General features: G+C 41.3%; 1 protein-coding gene across 1 annotated transcript; it reads right to left on the bottom strand.

Moving 5' to 3' along the window:
- Positions 1–2,366: 2,366 nt before the first annotated feature.
- Positions 2,367–6,004, bottom strand: LOC120369063 (60S ribosomal protein L14-like). The gene is made up of 2 exons (XM_039481954.1): positions 5,964–6,004; positions 2,367–2,884 (listed from the first exon to the last, which is right to left on the bottom strand). The coding sequence occupies exons 1-2, from the start codon at positions 6,002–6,004 to the stop codon at positions 2,407–2,409; spliced, it is 519 nt and encodes a 172-aa protein (XP_039337888.1). The 3' UTR covers positions 2,367–2,406.
- Between the last annotated feature and the right edge of the window lie 7,999 nt (positions 6,005–14,003).

The raw sequence follows: 14,003 nt of genomic DNA, 5'->3' as shown, positions 1-14,003 counted from the left end.
TTGATCCGAGGCAGACACACAACATGGAAAATTTCAGCCTGACCTTTTATAAGTTTGAAAAAGTTACAAGCAACCTTTATTATGGGAAATATTGAGGACTCCTAATAATAGGCAGTGCCACCCTCCCTGGTTATAACATATGGTGAGGAGGATAAATAACTTCTATAGACTCGGAAGCTATTGAATGTTAAGAGCCAGTGAACATACTTAGAGGAGGTGGAGGGACTATCTTGGCTTCTCCTCTACCCTGGAAAATTGTAAGAACACAGTCAATTTGAAATCTAGGCCCCAGTTTTAGAAGTTAATTCATGCAGGTGGACCCTGAGGCCGATACCAATCAATTGCAGGGATCAGGGATTAAGAGCATGTGTTACTTCTGTATGAGACCTATAAAGAAGGCCTGAAAAGTATTTTATTTTAAAGCTTTGTCTGTTTGTATTTAACATTAAAATGTCAGGTCCCACTTAAGCTTGCAAAACTGGGGAACCAGAGAAAGGGACCTGACGGGAGCTAAGACTCCCATCCAGAAGTGAGCTCCCTACAGGCAGAACCCTGCACCTGCAGGTTCAGGGCCCAGAAGAGTGAAAAATAAGCAACTGAAATATTAAGAGGGGTGGGAGATTTATAGCCAGATTTAAAACTCTTTGCTTTTAGCTTGATTTTGCAAACACCTATTTTTATATATATATAAAATATATATAATTTTTTTCCAAATACAACAAATATACCAAACTACTAGAGTCCTCATAATACCCAAAGGAAATTAAGAGGATTAGGATAAAAGGAGGAGTAGGGGGAGCGCCATATCTCTCTGCAGCGTCTGTGTTAATTGTAGACCTCTAAAAAGTCAGCCCAAATTACTTTGAATTTTTCAGGCATTTTTTTCCCTGCAGAATGCCAGTTGTTTGTTAGCTCCGAGATCAGCCATATCACTGGGCCAGGCATCGATATTTGCTGCGGATTGACTTCTCCATTTTTTGCAGGATTAATTTTTTTAGTGACCAAAGTTGCGCATTGGAACCATGCTGCCTTATTACCAGGTAATCTCCCTCAAGAATGTAACTGAAGTGGGAGGGCTCCAACATCCAATATCAAGTTGGTCCTTTGACCGACCTCCTACCAGAAATTTTTGATATAGGGGCACCCCCAAAACATGTGAGCTAATGTAGCACCAGGGGAGTTACATTTCCAACAGCAGTCAGTATTTATGAGGCCCATTATCAGTAGCCTATACGGGGAATAGTATATTCTTTTGACACCTCTTTACTTTCAGTGAGCAATTAATATTTTGGAGAAGGAGAGTTAAAGACTGAGCACTCCCACTCCTCTAATTAATGAGGTAGAGCTCGTAATAGACGTGCACTGAGACTTCCAAGTCATCCAAGCAAAGCCAAGGACAAAGTGATTCCTGCTATTCCAAGACATTCCTGATATTTTTAAGGTAAATAATAATAAGAAAAAAAACGTTAACCCCGCTTTTCTCCCCCTCTCCCCCCCCCCAAAAACCCCAAACAAACAAACCCCAAACCAAGCTAAAAAGCATTCAGCTCATTTTTGGACATTACAAAGAAGCAAAAAATATCACAAGGCCAATTGGAAAGAAAATACATATATATCTTTTGCCAGTAACATTTAACTCAGTAGTGTCCCTTTTATTCTCTGGTTGTGGGGCCAGTCCCAGTGCTGGGACAATGTTAACATACTACAAACTGAGTGAAATGCAGTCTGAGACAAGGTAGATGAGGTAATATTTTATTGGACCAACTTCCGTTGATGTGAGAGGAAAAACTTTTGAGTTTACACAGAGCTCTTCTTTAGGAAATGCAATCTGGCAGCTAGAGTCTTTCATTGTCACTCAGCCCAGTCACATGCAACATGTATGATCTGCCTTGATTGAGGTCACTAGCACACCAGTTGTTAGTTAAACCTTCATGTATTTACACTGTGTCTAGGGTTGCCGAGTCTCCAGGAATTAAAGATTAATCTTTAATTAAAGATTGTCATGTGATGAAACCTCCAGGAATACGTCCAACCAAAACTGGCAATCCTAACTGTGTCTGTATCTGCTCTGCTAACCCCTTGCACTATCTGCATTTGTGCAATAATTTGAAGACATTGGTATTGTCTCAAGACTGCTGTGCAGTTACTTGCTCTGTTGCTCCCCCTGCAAATTAGAATGGTGTGGTCTTAAAGACCCGTTTTTATAGGTCACATAAGAGAGTGAGGCTAAAGGATTGACACAAGGGTGCAGGGGTAAAGCATTGTGATCATTGCCTAGTCTGAGATCACTAAGAACCTTAGAGACTGGAGTCTAAGTTTCACAGCAAGCATTCCTTACATCTTGTTTTTCTTTTGTTTGGTTTTTTTTTGTATATTAAACTGGAACTTTATTTGATTACTGACAGTTTATGCTTTTTTGGAAGCTTGCTTCTGGAGCTTTTTTACTTCATGCTTGATGATCCTGTTCCTCGTTTTCTTTGCCTTCGTGACTCTGTAGCGATCAAAGTCTGTCATCTTGGCTTTCTTTTCTCTGGCTTCAATCTTCTTTGCCCACCTTGTACCTGTCCATTTTTCATTAATATTTTCTTTCTCCCAGGCAACTCGCACATGCTTCTGATGAGCACTGTGTGGGAATCTGAGTACAAAATCTGTTAGCTGCATGCACTTGAAGGGCATAGCCTGCCTTCCTACACCATTGCAGGGGCCATCAACTAGCGCCCTGTTCTGGTCAATAACATCCACGATTGCCACCAGCTTGCCAGCATGTGGCCCAAAGGAGATATAGGCAACTCGGCCAATCTCAACACAAGGAGGTTGCCTTTTCTCCCCTTCAAACTCAGGATTTGGCTGCTGGTGCTGCTGTAAGGTAGTAAATGGACTGTCTCTCAAGGAAAGAAGGATCAGGATTTAAGTGGCAATATTCAAAGGGGAAGGCCATGCAGACATGAGTGCTTAATTTCACAGGCTACCCTAAAGGATTGTCTGTTAAGGGTGGTGCAGCTAAACTCCAAATTGGTTTTTAAAACCATGGTAATGGGAGCCATTGGTGCTAATTCATGATGACCTGACTCAACTCTTTGTGCAGCAGTTTGCCTAAGAGATGATTGGGGTCACTCTGAGTCAACTGGCAGCTTCAAGAATAGAGAGCTATGCGCCTTTCAGGAGGTCATCTTGAAAATGTGTGTAAAGACGCCCAGAATACTTCAATGAGGAGCACTTTAGAAATGCATGTTATATGGGCAATAAACTGTTAAAAATGACACCTCACAAATCAGATTTTTTATTTGGTAGGGGGATAAAGAAAGTCTGTGATTAGTTGCAACCCTATACTTACCCTTACAGCAAAAGCATCTACAGCTGTGCCAATCTGTTCTGCTCTTTCAAGCCACAATAAGCATAATGAAATTGACAGTCTTTTTTGCTGAGCATTAGCAGAGAGCTAGGAGAAACTTCCATTCCCCCTGAAGGCCTGGCCTTTTGCACAATCATTCCAACTCATTTTGTACATCAAAATATTGCTTTTTTCCACAGAACATTGTCTTTAGGCTCAGGGCTTAAAAATGCAAAATAGTTTTTTAAAATATTTTTAAATGTACCTTTTATTGGTGTATAAGTGACTAATTTGCTTAAATTTACTGCTTTAGCTTAAGTTTAAACTGGTTTGGATATTTGGCAAATAAATAGGATGTAGTTTAAATATGTTAATTTTAACTCTGTGCCTAAAACACCATGCTGAGTTCTCTGTGCGGGTATTTGTGTGGGGAAAAAACTATAGTAGTATATTAGATGAGGCCAGTATTTTCAAAAGGGTTTATTAATTTTGTGTGCCTAGGTGCCCAGCTGGAGGCCCCAGAGCCTGTTTTTCAGACATGTTGAGCTCCTGCAGCTCCCAACAATCTTTAGGAACAATTCACAAATCCAGATCCAGTTTAATTTCCTCCCCCCTGGCCCCCCTGCATGCACACTTCAGAGGAGTGATTCTCTTATTACTTACACCACTGTAAATTGGAATCTCTCTATGGAAATCAGTAGAGTTACACTGGTGTAAAAGAGAAAAATCAGACTGCAAGTGTTCAAACTACCCTTTATAACGTGGCAAAAAGGAAGCAAAAGAACCCTCTATACTTTACAAATAATCAAGGCTGTCGATTAATCACAGTTAATTCATGCAATTAACTCAAAAAAATTAACTGCGATTAAAAAAATTAATCGCGATGAATTGCACTGTTAAACAATAGCATACCAATTGAAATGTATTAAATAGTTTTGGGCATTTTTCTACATTTTCAAATATATTGATTTTTATGACAACACAGAGTACAAAGTGTACAGTGCTCACTTTATATTATTTTTGATTACACATATTTGCACTGTAAAAATGATAAACAAAAGAAATAGTATTTTTCAATTCACCTCATACAAGTACTGTAGTGCAGTCTCTATCGTGCAAGTGTAACTTACAAATGTAGATTTTTTTTTGTTACATAACTGCATTCAAAAAACAAAATAATGTAAAACTTTAGTTCCTACAAGTCCACTCAGTCCTACTTCTTGTTCAGCCAATGGCTAAGAGAAACAAGTTTGTTTACATTTGCAGGAGATAATGCTTGCCCTCTTCTTGTTTACAATGTCACGTGAAAGTGAAAACAGGAGTTCACATGGCACTTTGGCAGCTGGCGTTGCAAGGTATTTACGTGCCAGATATGCTAAACATTCATATGCCCCTTCATGCTTCAGCCACCATTCTGTGTTAATTAAACTTGTGACTGAATTCCTTGGGGGAGAATTGTATGTTCCTTGTTCTGTTTTACCTGCATTCTGGCATATATTTCATTTTATAGCAGTCTCGGATGATGACCCAGCACATGTCGTTTGATTTACAAACACTGTTACTGCAGATTTGACAAAATGCAAAGAAAGTACCAATGTGAGATTTCTAAAAATAGCTACAGCACTCGACCCAAGGTTTAAGAATCTGAAGTGTTGTCCAAAATCTGAGAGGGATGAGGTGTGGAGTGTGCTTTCAGAACTCTTAAAAGAGCAACACTCCGATGTGGAAATTACAGAACCCGAACCACCAAAAAAGAAAATCAACTTCTGCTGGTGACATCTGACTCAGATGATGAAAATGAAAATGTGTTGGTCCGCTCTGCTTTGGATCGTTATTGAGCAAACTCGTCATCAGTTTGGACGCATATCCTCTGGAATGGTGGTTGAAGCATGAAGGGACATAAGAATCTTTAGCGCATCTGACATGTAAATATGTTGCAACACCGGTTACAACAGTGCCATGTGAACACCTGTTATCACTTTCAGGTGACATTGTAAACAAGAAGTGGGCACCATTATCTCCTGCAAATGTAACCAAACTTGTTTGTCTGAGCAATTGGCTGAAGTAGGACTGAGTGGACTTGTAAAAGCAACAAAGAATCCTGTGGCACCTTATAGACTAACAGACGTTTTGCAGCATGAGCTTTCGTGGGTGAATACCCACTTCTTCGGATGCAAGGGAGTGGACTTGTAGGCTCTAAAGTTTTACATTGTTTTATTTTTCAATGCAGTTATTTTTTGTACATAATTCAACATTTGTAAGTTCAACTTTCATGATAAAGAGATTGCACTACAGTACTTGTATTAGGTGAATTGAAAATACTATTTCTTTTGTTTTTTACAATGCAACTATTTGTAATAAAAATGAATAGAAAGTGAGCACTGTACGCTTTGTATTCTGTGTTGTAATTGAAATCAGTCTATTTGAAAATGTAGGAACACATCCAAAAATATTTAAATAAATGGTACTCTATTATCATTTAACAGTGTGATTAATCGCGATCAATTTTTTTAATCATTTGACAGCCCTACAAATAATAGATCAAACTGACTGTCCACTAGAGGGAACTCTTATTCAGTCTGAGTTAAGTAGATTATGCAATACCTTCCTTTGGAGCAAAGGGAAATGTTACACAAGCTTGTGGGCCAGAAAGGTTCCTTCTTCAGATGCCATGTTATCTGCCTTCTTGACTTTCTCTGCCAGCCTGTAGGAACATGTCCAGTCAGAAGGGAGCAGCACACAAGTGTACTGAACGGGAACGTAACTAAGAAGGTGGCCCCCACTTAACAGATTTCAACCTGCTATTAAGTTTTTGTTCTGACACTTTGTTATAGGAAGTAGTTGCTGAGGATCTCAAGAGAAAAGTGGTCATGCACATGAAGCGTTGGATTGGGAAAGACAAGGAGGGAGATAGATCAATGGAAACTGAATAGAAGATTATCGGGACTCTACCTTCGCTATTCTAGTCAGGTTCTTATGCTACACTCATCACTATAAAATCTGAGCACTGGCTACTTCCATTGTCTCCATCTTTCTCCCCTCCTCTGTTGAATTATCTCCTCTTTATTCCTTCCTTCCTCTTTCCCCATATTGAAAATAATTAAATAGTATATAAACACTTTCTTCTCCTGGTTCTTGCTGATGCTCCCAGGCTCTTGGTCCCCATTCTGCTGAGTAGGGAGGCACTTCTTTTCAGCTAATGACAGAAGAGGCTGCTTCTCAAACACAGAAGGATCCCAGCAACCTTGTAGCAGCACCTCTAATGGCAATAAGAAGGTCTGAGTTTAAGAAAAAGGCTAGAATGCGCATAATGGTATGAACATCATGCTCATGCTTCACAGCATTTCAGTGTTTGCATCACAGGTTTGTGGGTTAGCAACATGTAGATCCTTAAAACAGGAACGTGCAAAATGGCTCACAAGGCCCTATATAATCTTTCTCCCACCTTTGTTTTCTGCTCCCATTTCCCCTTCTCTTTCCTATCCTTTGGCTTTAGCGCTTCAGCCAGTGGTTCTCAGCCTGTGGGCCTCTTGCAATCCAATCAGCACACAGCTGCAGCCCATGTGACATCCTCAGGGACATACAGGTAGTATATATTGTGTAGATGCACACAGGGAGCTGCATATGTGGCCTGCAATGGTAAATAGATTGAGAACCACTGGCTTCAGCCATCTCTGCCTCCTACTCAGGATTATACTTTCTATCATGCTGCCCTGACCTCTTCTGAACAATCTGTGTTCCTATACTTCAATTCCGTTCCCCGCCCTTATAATCACTCCTAAACCCGCAGCTCTTTGAACAATCCCTCTTCCCTTTGTCTCTTCATTAGTCATCTCCACACCCTCTCTTCCTTCAAAGGTGTCTGGTCTTGTCTAACTTCATTCTTAAATGCTTTTGTGCCAGGGATTCCAGAGAATGTGTCTTATTTTATGTATGAGAGATTATTAAATTAACACTGCATTTTATAAATGGTTCTTAATCACATCCTTGATACGACAGCCAAAAGACTGTTGAATTAATTATGCTAGACCTAAAGAAAATAATTATTTGACAATTTTACCTTTAGTAACATGTTTTAATAAAGGTTATTTTTGTTCAAAACCTGCAATGAAAATAAGCCCCCTAACAACTGTGACTTTTCAGGCTGGATTTATTCTAGGAAAGAAAACTATGATTGTGCAGGCAAGATGCTACTTTAGGTTCATTATCATAAAAAAATGTGCTCTGCTGCTAACATAATAGAGAGAAAGCAAAATCCAAGTGAGATTGTGGAAGAGAATAGCAGGCTCAAGACATCTACTACCTTTGTGACTGGTACTGCTGTCTATCAAAGGTAACCTTGCTTTTACTGCTGCCTTTTCTGTAGTTAGAGGCAGATCAGTTATGTGTTAAGAGAACCTAAATTTACTATAGAGGAGGTTCCAGTAATAGGCTGAAAATGTTACCCAATGCTTTTTTAAGTACAGGAGCTAAAATATATCCTATGTAAGGTTACAAAACATGAACAAGGTTACATAGCATACAGTGAAATATTTTAAGTGGGATATAAAGAATGTAAACATATAGGAAAAGATATCACAATAGGAATCTAATCAAGACAAGTTTTGTTCACAAAGCTGCAATGAGAGAGATAGGGGCTAGATACAACTATTTACTGTCAGGCTAACATAGTCTTTAAAAGAGAAGTTTGCCTGACAGGCTATTAGGTGAAAGGAGGAAAGGGTGAGCAGCATAAAGGAACAGAACAAAGGAAATGGTAGGTAACAAACTCCAATACCCTTAAGTCTAGCTGAGTTTTGCCACAGTTTCATCAAGAACACAATGTGTCTGTCAGAAGGAAAAGAATGCAACATTTGATCAGCGTTTGCTCCCCACATCACACTGGTTTCTACTAAGAATATTTTGCCATTCATTGTTAGTTTACCAGGACTGTAAATAATTTGTTAGCGCATGAGCTCTTGAACCAGAGTTGGTTGTGGAGCAGAGGTGTAATCTCTCATTAAGATTTCTTCAAGGGATACCTCACAAATCTCAGTTCTTTTTTCCCTCCTAGTCCTTTTCTTTTCACTTTAAATCAGAGCATGAATGCCAGAAATAACAACAACAAAATTGTGAAAATTGCCCAAAATGTTGCTGGTTTTTCATCAAAATTTTGAAAAAATCATAAATCTCAGCCAGTCTTACTCAAAGTGCAAACTGGTCGCTGGCACGGAAACCCTGTCACAGTGATTTATGACATTTATAGCGCCCTCCCTCACACTTACATTCCAATAGCTTTAAAATTTCCTCTTTAATGCACTGTGGATGATGGGGGAGGAGGGATTCAGCTACAATGTGCATGATTTAATTTGTGTCAAGGGGCCCTTCTGCCTCCCTCCAGGCGGTCCGCTGAAAGAAGCTGTGGAGAAGGAAAGAGATATCTGTTATTTTGTATGAAAATGGTATGTACCTCAGTTTACCTGCTCGCTATTATTCTGGCTGATTGCATGGAGTGAAATCAATGGAGGGCATAAGGCAGAAACAAACAGGAAATGAAACAATGATAGAAGGTCTCTCTAGGCAGAATAACAGAATTCTTAAGAGAACAGTGGGTAAGCTAGTCCTAGGGAAATCACTGCCTGCCTCTTGCCAGCCTGGTCAACAGGCCTGTTTTTCTAAGGCCAGAGAGATTAAAGATTTAAAAAAACCCACTATGCCATTAAACTCTGGCCTAGAGACAAAAAGGGAAAGGGGCACGAGCTGGCAGCAGTGGCTCTGGGAGAGATGCTGGTGGGAGAGACACGGAGAGGGGGAGAGAGAAATTGCAAAAGCAGAGTCTCTCGCTCCCTACTCAGATATATTATAGGCAGAGCCTATGGCAGGGCCATGGAACTCAGGCAGGGGGTCTGCAGAATGGACCTGATACAGCTGAGCTTGCCTAAGCATTGGGAGAGGTGATGAGCAGCCTGTTGTGGGTTTAACCCTTTCCCCCTACTTGCTGTGTGCTTTTGGGTGAATGGGCAAGAGTCTGTTTGGAAGGAAACATTCCGAGTCACTTTACTCAGAGGATGATCACAGGTGCAGCTCCTCCCTGAGCCTTCACACAGGCACTGCCCTCGAACCCCTCCACCCAGGGACCATTGTCTCCCTTCCCCAGTCATTCTGATGTCCTTATGCCCTGGCTTGTGTGCCCTATGCTGCTCTATGGAGAGTGAACGTTGACCATCTCTAAGTCTTGGGGCATCTGTGTTTAAACAAAAAGCTCTGTGAGACCCTGCAAAACTGATCAGCTTGTTCACTGAATCCAAGCAGTTAATCTGCGTAAGAAATGATTGTGCTAATACCTTTCTTCTTGCCTTTGTACTTACTGTCCAGAAAGAAGCATCTTCCGCTGCTGCTGCAATCCATTAACTTCCTTCTATTTCACAGTTGGGTGCTATTTTCCTCCAGGGGAGAATCACAAAATAAACACGCTTCAAATAATGAAAACTCTCTACCCCATTAATGGCTTTTTTTTGAGTTGTGTCTTTAGGGGGAGATTTTCAAATCCTCCTTTGTACCTTTGCAAATCTTCCCCTTGGCACTCTTCAGTGGAGCTATGTTGATTTACGGCAGCTGAGAATTTGGCCCTACGTACCTTTTCCTATGAGAACTTGGGCTCATCACCTAAAGAGTTACCTGCAGACAGTATTGTACAATAATGGAGAGAGGTGTACACTAGCACTGGCATGGATGCCCCCCTGCTTTCCTCCATTGTGAATGTGACATTACAGCTGCAGTTTTTCAGATGAGAGATTTAAATCATGGTCCCGTCTGTCTAGCTCTGGTAGAAATTAAAGGTCCCATGGTAGTTTTCAGCAATATGTGTTTACAGTGGTTAAAGCAAAGGGCTCTGATTTTTGTCTGGGGTCACGAGGACTACCACAATATAAATAATAACAACTGGTAACTGCAGTGTCTTTATCAACATTCCTCACAATTGAACAGGAGCTAATGTTTTTGAGTGAGCTAGTGGTGAGCAGATAGGGACCACTTTCCTTAGAGCTACTGTACAGTTATTTATATAGAGCCATTGTGCTAGATACAAAATCTTTCCCTCCAAGAAGTGCCTTGTCCTGTACAGAAAGGAAGGGAGGTATGGTCTCTGCCGCAAAGAGCTTACAGGCAGTGAGTACCTAGCTAATGTCAAGTATTTTGGGATACATTATTTGAGAGCTGTTATGAAAGTGCAGGGTCGTGCACTTAGGACAGAAGAATCTCACGCAGGGGTGGCTCTAGACATTTCGCCGCCCCAAGCAGGGCGGCATGCTGCGGGAGGCGCTCTGCCGGTCGCCAGTCCCGCGGCTCCGGTGGACCTCCCGCAGGCGTGCCTGTGGGAGGTCCACCGGAGCCACCTGCCGCCCTTCCGGCGACTGGCAGAGCACCCCCCGTGGCATGCCGCCCCAAGCACGTACTTGGCGTGCTGGGGTCTGGAGCCGCCCCTGATCCCACGTACTGCTACTAGGGACCGAGCGGCTAGGCAGCAGTTCTGCAGAAAAGGACCTAGGGGTTACAGTGGACGTGAAGCTGGATATGAGTCAACAGTGTGCCCTTGTTGCCAAGAAGGCTAACAGCATTTTGGGCTGTTTAAGTAGGGGCATTGCCAGCAGATCGAGGGATGTGATCATTCCCCTCTATTCGACATTGGTGAGGCCTCATCTGGAGTACTGTGTCCAGTTTTGGGCCCCACACTACAAGAAGGATGTGGAAAAATTGGAAAGAGTCCAATGGAGGGCAACAAAAATGATTCAGGGGCTGGAGCACATGACTTATGAGGAGAGGCTGAGGGAACTGGGATTGTTTAGTCTGCAGAAGAGAAGATTGAGGGGGGATTTGATAGCTGCTTTCAACTACCTGAAAGGAAGTTCCAAAAAGGATGGATCTAGACTGTTCTCAGTGGTACTCGTTGACAGAACAAGGAGTAATGATCTCAAGTTGCAGTGGAGGTTTAGGTTGGATATTAGGAAAACTTTTTCACTAGCAGGGTGGTGCAGCACTGGAATGGGTTACCTAGGGAGGTGGTGGAATCTCCTTCCTTAGAGGTTTTTAAGGTCAGGCTTGACAAAGCCCTGGCTGGGATGATTTAGTTGGGGATTGGTCCTGCTTTGAGCAGGGGGTTGGACTAGATGACCTCCTGAGGTCCCTTCCAACCCTGATATTCTATGATTCTATGAAACCAAGTTCTATCCTAATTTTTGAAATTGTTTAATTATTATTTGATTATTAATTCATTGTTGTGAAGAATGTTATCTAATGAGTAAAACAGGGAACCGGGAATTAAAGCTTTTGGGTTCTTTTCCCAGCTCTGCTATTGATGCAGTGCAGTCTCAGGTAAGTTATTAGCAGCTAGATTTTCAAAAATGGCCCTTACTTTTGTGTGCCTCAGTTTATGGATGCTCATATTTCTATTCTATTCTATTTAGCTCAGGAGCTAAAGCTCCCATTGGCTTCAGCACCTCTGAAAAATCAGGCACCCAAAAAACTGAGACAGCTAAAATCAGTGGCCATTCCTGAAAACTTCCTCTATAGAGGCAAAATAGGTATCATAAAACTTAGCCTCAAATGGGTGTATTGTGGCTTTGAGATCCTTAGCATTTTACACAAATGCAAAGCATTCTTCTTATTAAATCATTTATTTTCAAAGCCTTTTTTTCTTTTGACCACCAGCATTCCTTGAGTTAGACACCCGAAAGCAGCTCCATGAAATTCTGACTCATCTTTTCCAAAGCAGGCAGCATTGCAAAATATGCTTAATGGCAATTCACAAAAATAGATTCCTTATCCGAAGGAAAAGAAATCCTCCACACTTTTTAATGGAGAAAGACTCGTGTGACAGACAAAATGAACTATACAGTGAAGCAAAATATACATCAAGTGCTGTCAACTGCACAAAATAAATACACTGAAAAGAAAACACTCTCTAATCTTTCACTTACTTTAATTTTAGGAGTCCCTTATAATAATAGAGGTTACATTTTCAGACAGACAGTAATTTTTAAGTTGATGGTGTGCCTTTAAATTAAATGCCAAGATAGCTAGAAAATGAGTGTGTTTTTTTCTGAGAAGAGTCAGAGTGGGAAGCATCTTCACTGGGTCAGGAGAAACATTAAGGAACCCTGTGCAAACACAGTTCCAGCTAATCTGGATTGCAATAGGAAGCTTGATGCTGCAGATACTTGGAGTAATGTTACTCATGTGAAGTCCCTTTAAGTTATTCATCTGCATAAGTGGTTGCAGGAACTGGCCTATGGTTTGGCTAGCCTCCCTGGATATGGCCGAGCAGTTTTAGGTTGATGCTTCTAGTCTAAATTTCATTCTGTGTAGTCCCAGCTATCCACTGTCTTTCCTACTGAGGCTAGAACACATTTTAAATAGTGATTTGCCCACCCAAATGGTTAGAAACTAGTTTATTTCTTTTTTAAATGTTGATTTCTCTTGCACTATAATTACTCAAAAATTAAAATCCATTGCATTCTTGCAGCTCTTATAAAGGAGCTACTTGATCAGATGGATTAATAAAACATGCTGTGAACGCACATCTGTCCTTATAGCAACAGACAGACTGATTTTGTCCCTATGGGACAAATAACTAATGACCAGGACTATTATGCTAATGTGGCATAAGTGTGAAAATGATAAATAGACTGCAATGTTCTGATTAACACCCAGGTTACCCGAGGCTACATCTTCAAACAGCAGGCACCAGGGTCACAGCTTGTTTGCTTCAAGCACCAGCATGCAACTGCTTGCAATTCTACAGCTGTTCTACAGCAGTAGCACTTTCATAACCACCTGTAAGAGAGAGAAACAAAGCTGACAGGCCCACAACCATCTGTATGAACCCTTGCGGTGAGTCATGAACATATGAGTTGGGGTGTGAACAGAAAGAACTGTCTTTAGGCACTGCCCCACAAGACGGAACATGAATATTGACTGTTGTTATGCTCAATTTTACCTGTGCATGGGAGTTTGCATTGACTAAAGAGAGGGAGAGGTCATTTGCATGGAGCAGAGGGAAAGAACATGACTGTAGATTGGGCGGGTTTCAGGGTGGTAGCTGTGTTAGTCTGTATCAGCAAAAACAATGAGGAGTCCGTATGGCGCATTAGAGACTAACAAATGTATTTGGGCATAAGCAGTAAACCGGTAAGGAGAGAAAACAGACCGAAGCCAAGATTTCAAAGTGACTAGTGATTTTGGGTGCCCAACCAAACAGCTACCAACTGAAAACCAGGTTCCTTTGAGGTGACCAAATTAGTCAGTCACCCTAAATCAAAGTCATTTAAAAAATATCTGCATATGGAGTCTTTGTACATGCTGATGTTGGTGCTGAGGTACCACTGTGATGGGCACCTTAGCGAGAGAAAGCAGATTCATGCCAGATTATTTAGAACAAATCATCCTTTCCCTATAGCCTAATTTTGTTTTTTTGACTGTTGTTGTGGAATAGTGATAGAAGCTGCACTTACCTTGCTCCTCAGTGCCACACTGGAGCCATTGTTATTATTTGGGGGGAGGGATAACTCAGTGATTTGAGCATTGGTCTGCTAAACCCAGAATTGTGAATTCAATCCTTGAGGGGACTACTTAAGGATTTGGGGCAAAATCAGTACTTGGTCCTGCTAGTGAAGGCAGGGGGCTGGACTCAATGACC

The sequence above is a fragment of the Mauremys reevesii genome, linkage group 7, assembly GCF_016161935.1.
Source record: "Mauremys reevesii isolate NIE-2019 linkage group 7, ASM1616193v1, whole genome shotgun sequence".
In the NCBI taxonomy this organism is placed as follows: domain Eukaryota; kingdom Metazoa; phylum Chordata; order Testudines; family Geoemydidae; genus Mauremys; species Mauremys reevesii.
This window is presented reverse-complemented; position numbering and strand designations above follow the sequence as displayed.

What these genes read in the sequence shown, in the direction of transcription:
- LOC120369063 (XM_039481954.1), bottom strand. Translation starts at nt 6,004, where the DNA reads ATGGCATCTGAAGAAGGAACCTTTCTGGCCCACAAGCTTGT. An exon ending in TTTCTGGCCCACAAGCTTGT is followed by an intron (nt 2,885 to 5,963) that starts GTAACATTTCCC and finishes TCTTTCCTTGAG; the next exon opens with AGACAGTCCATTTACTACCT.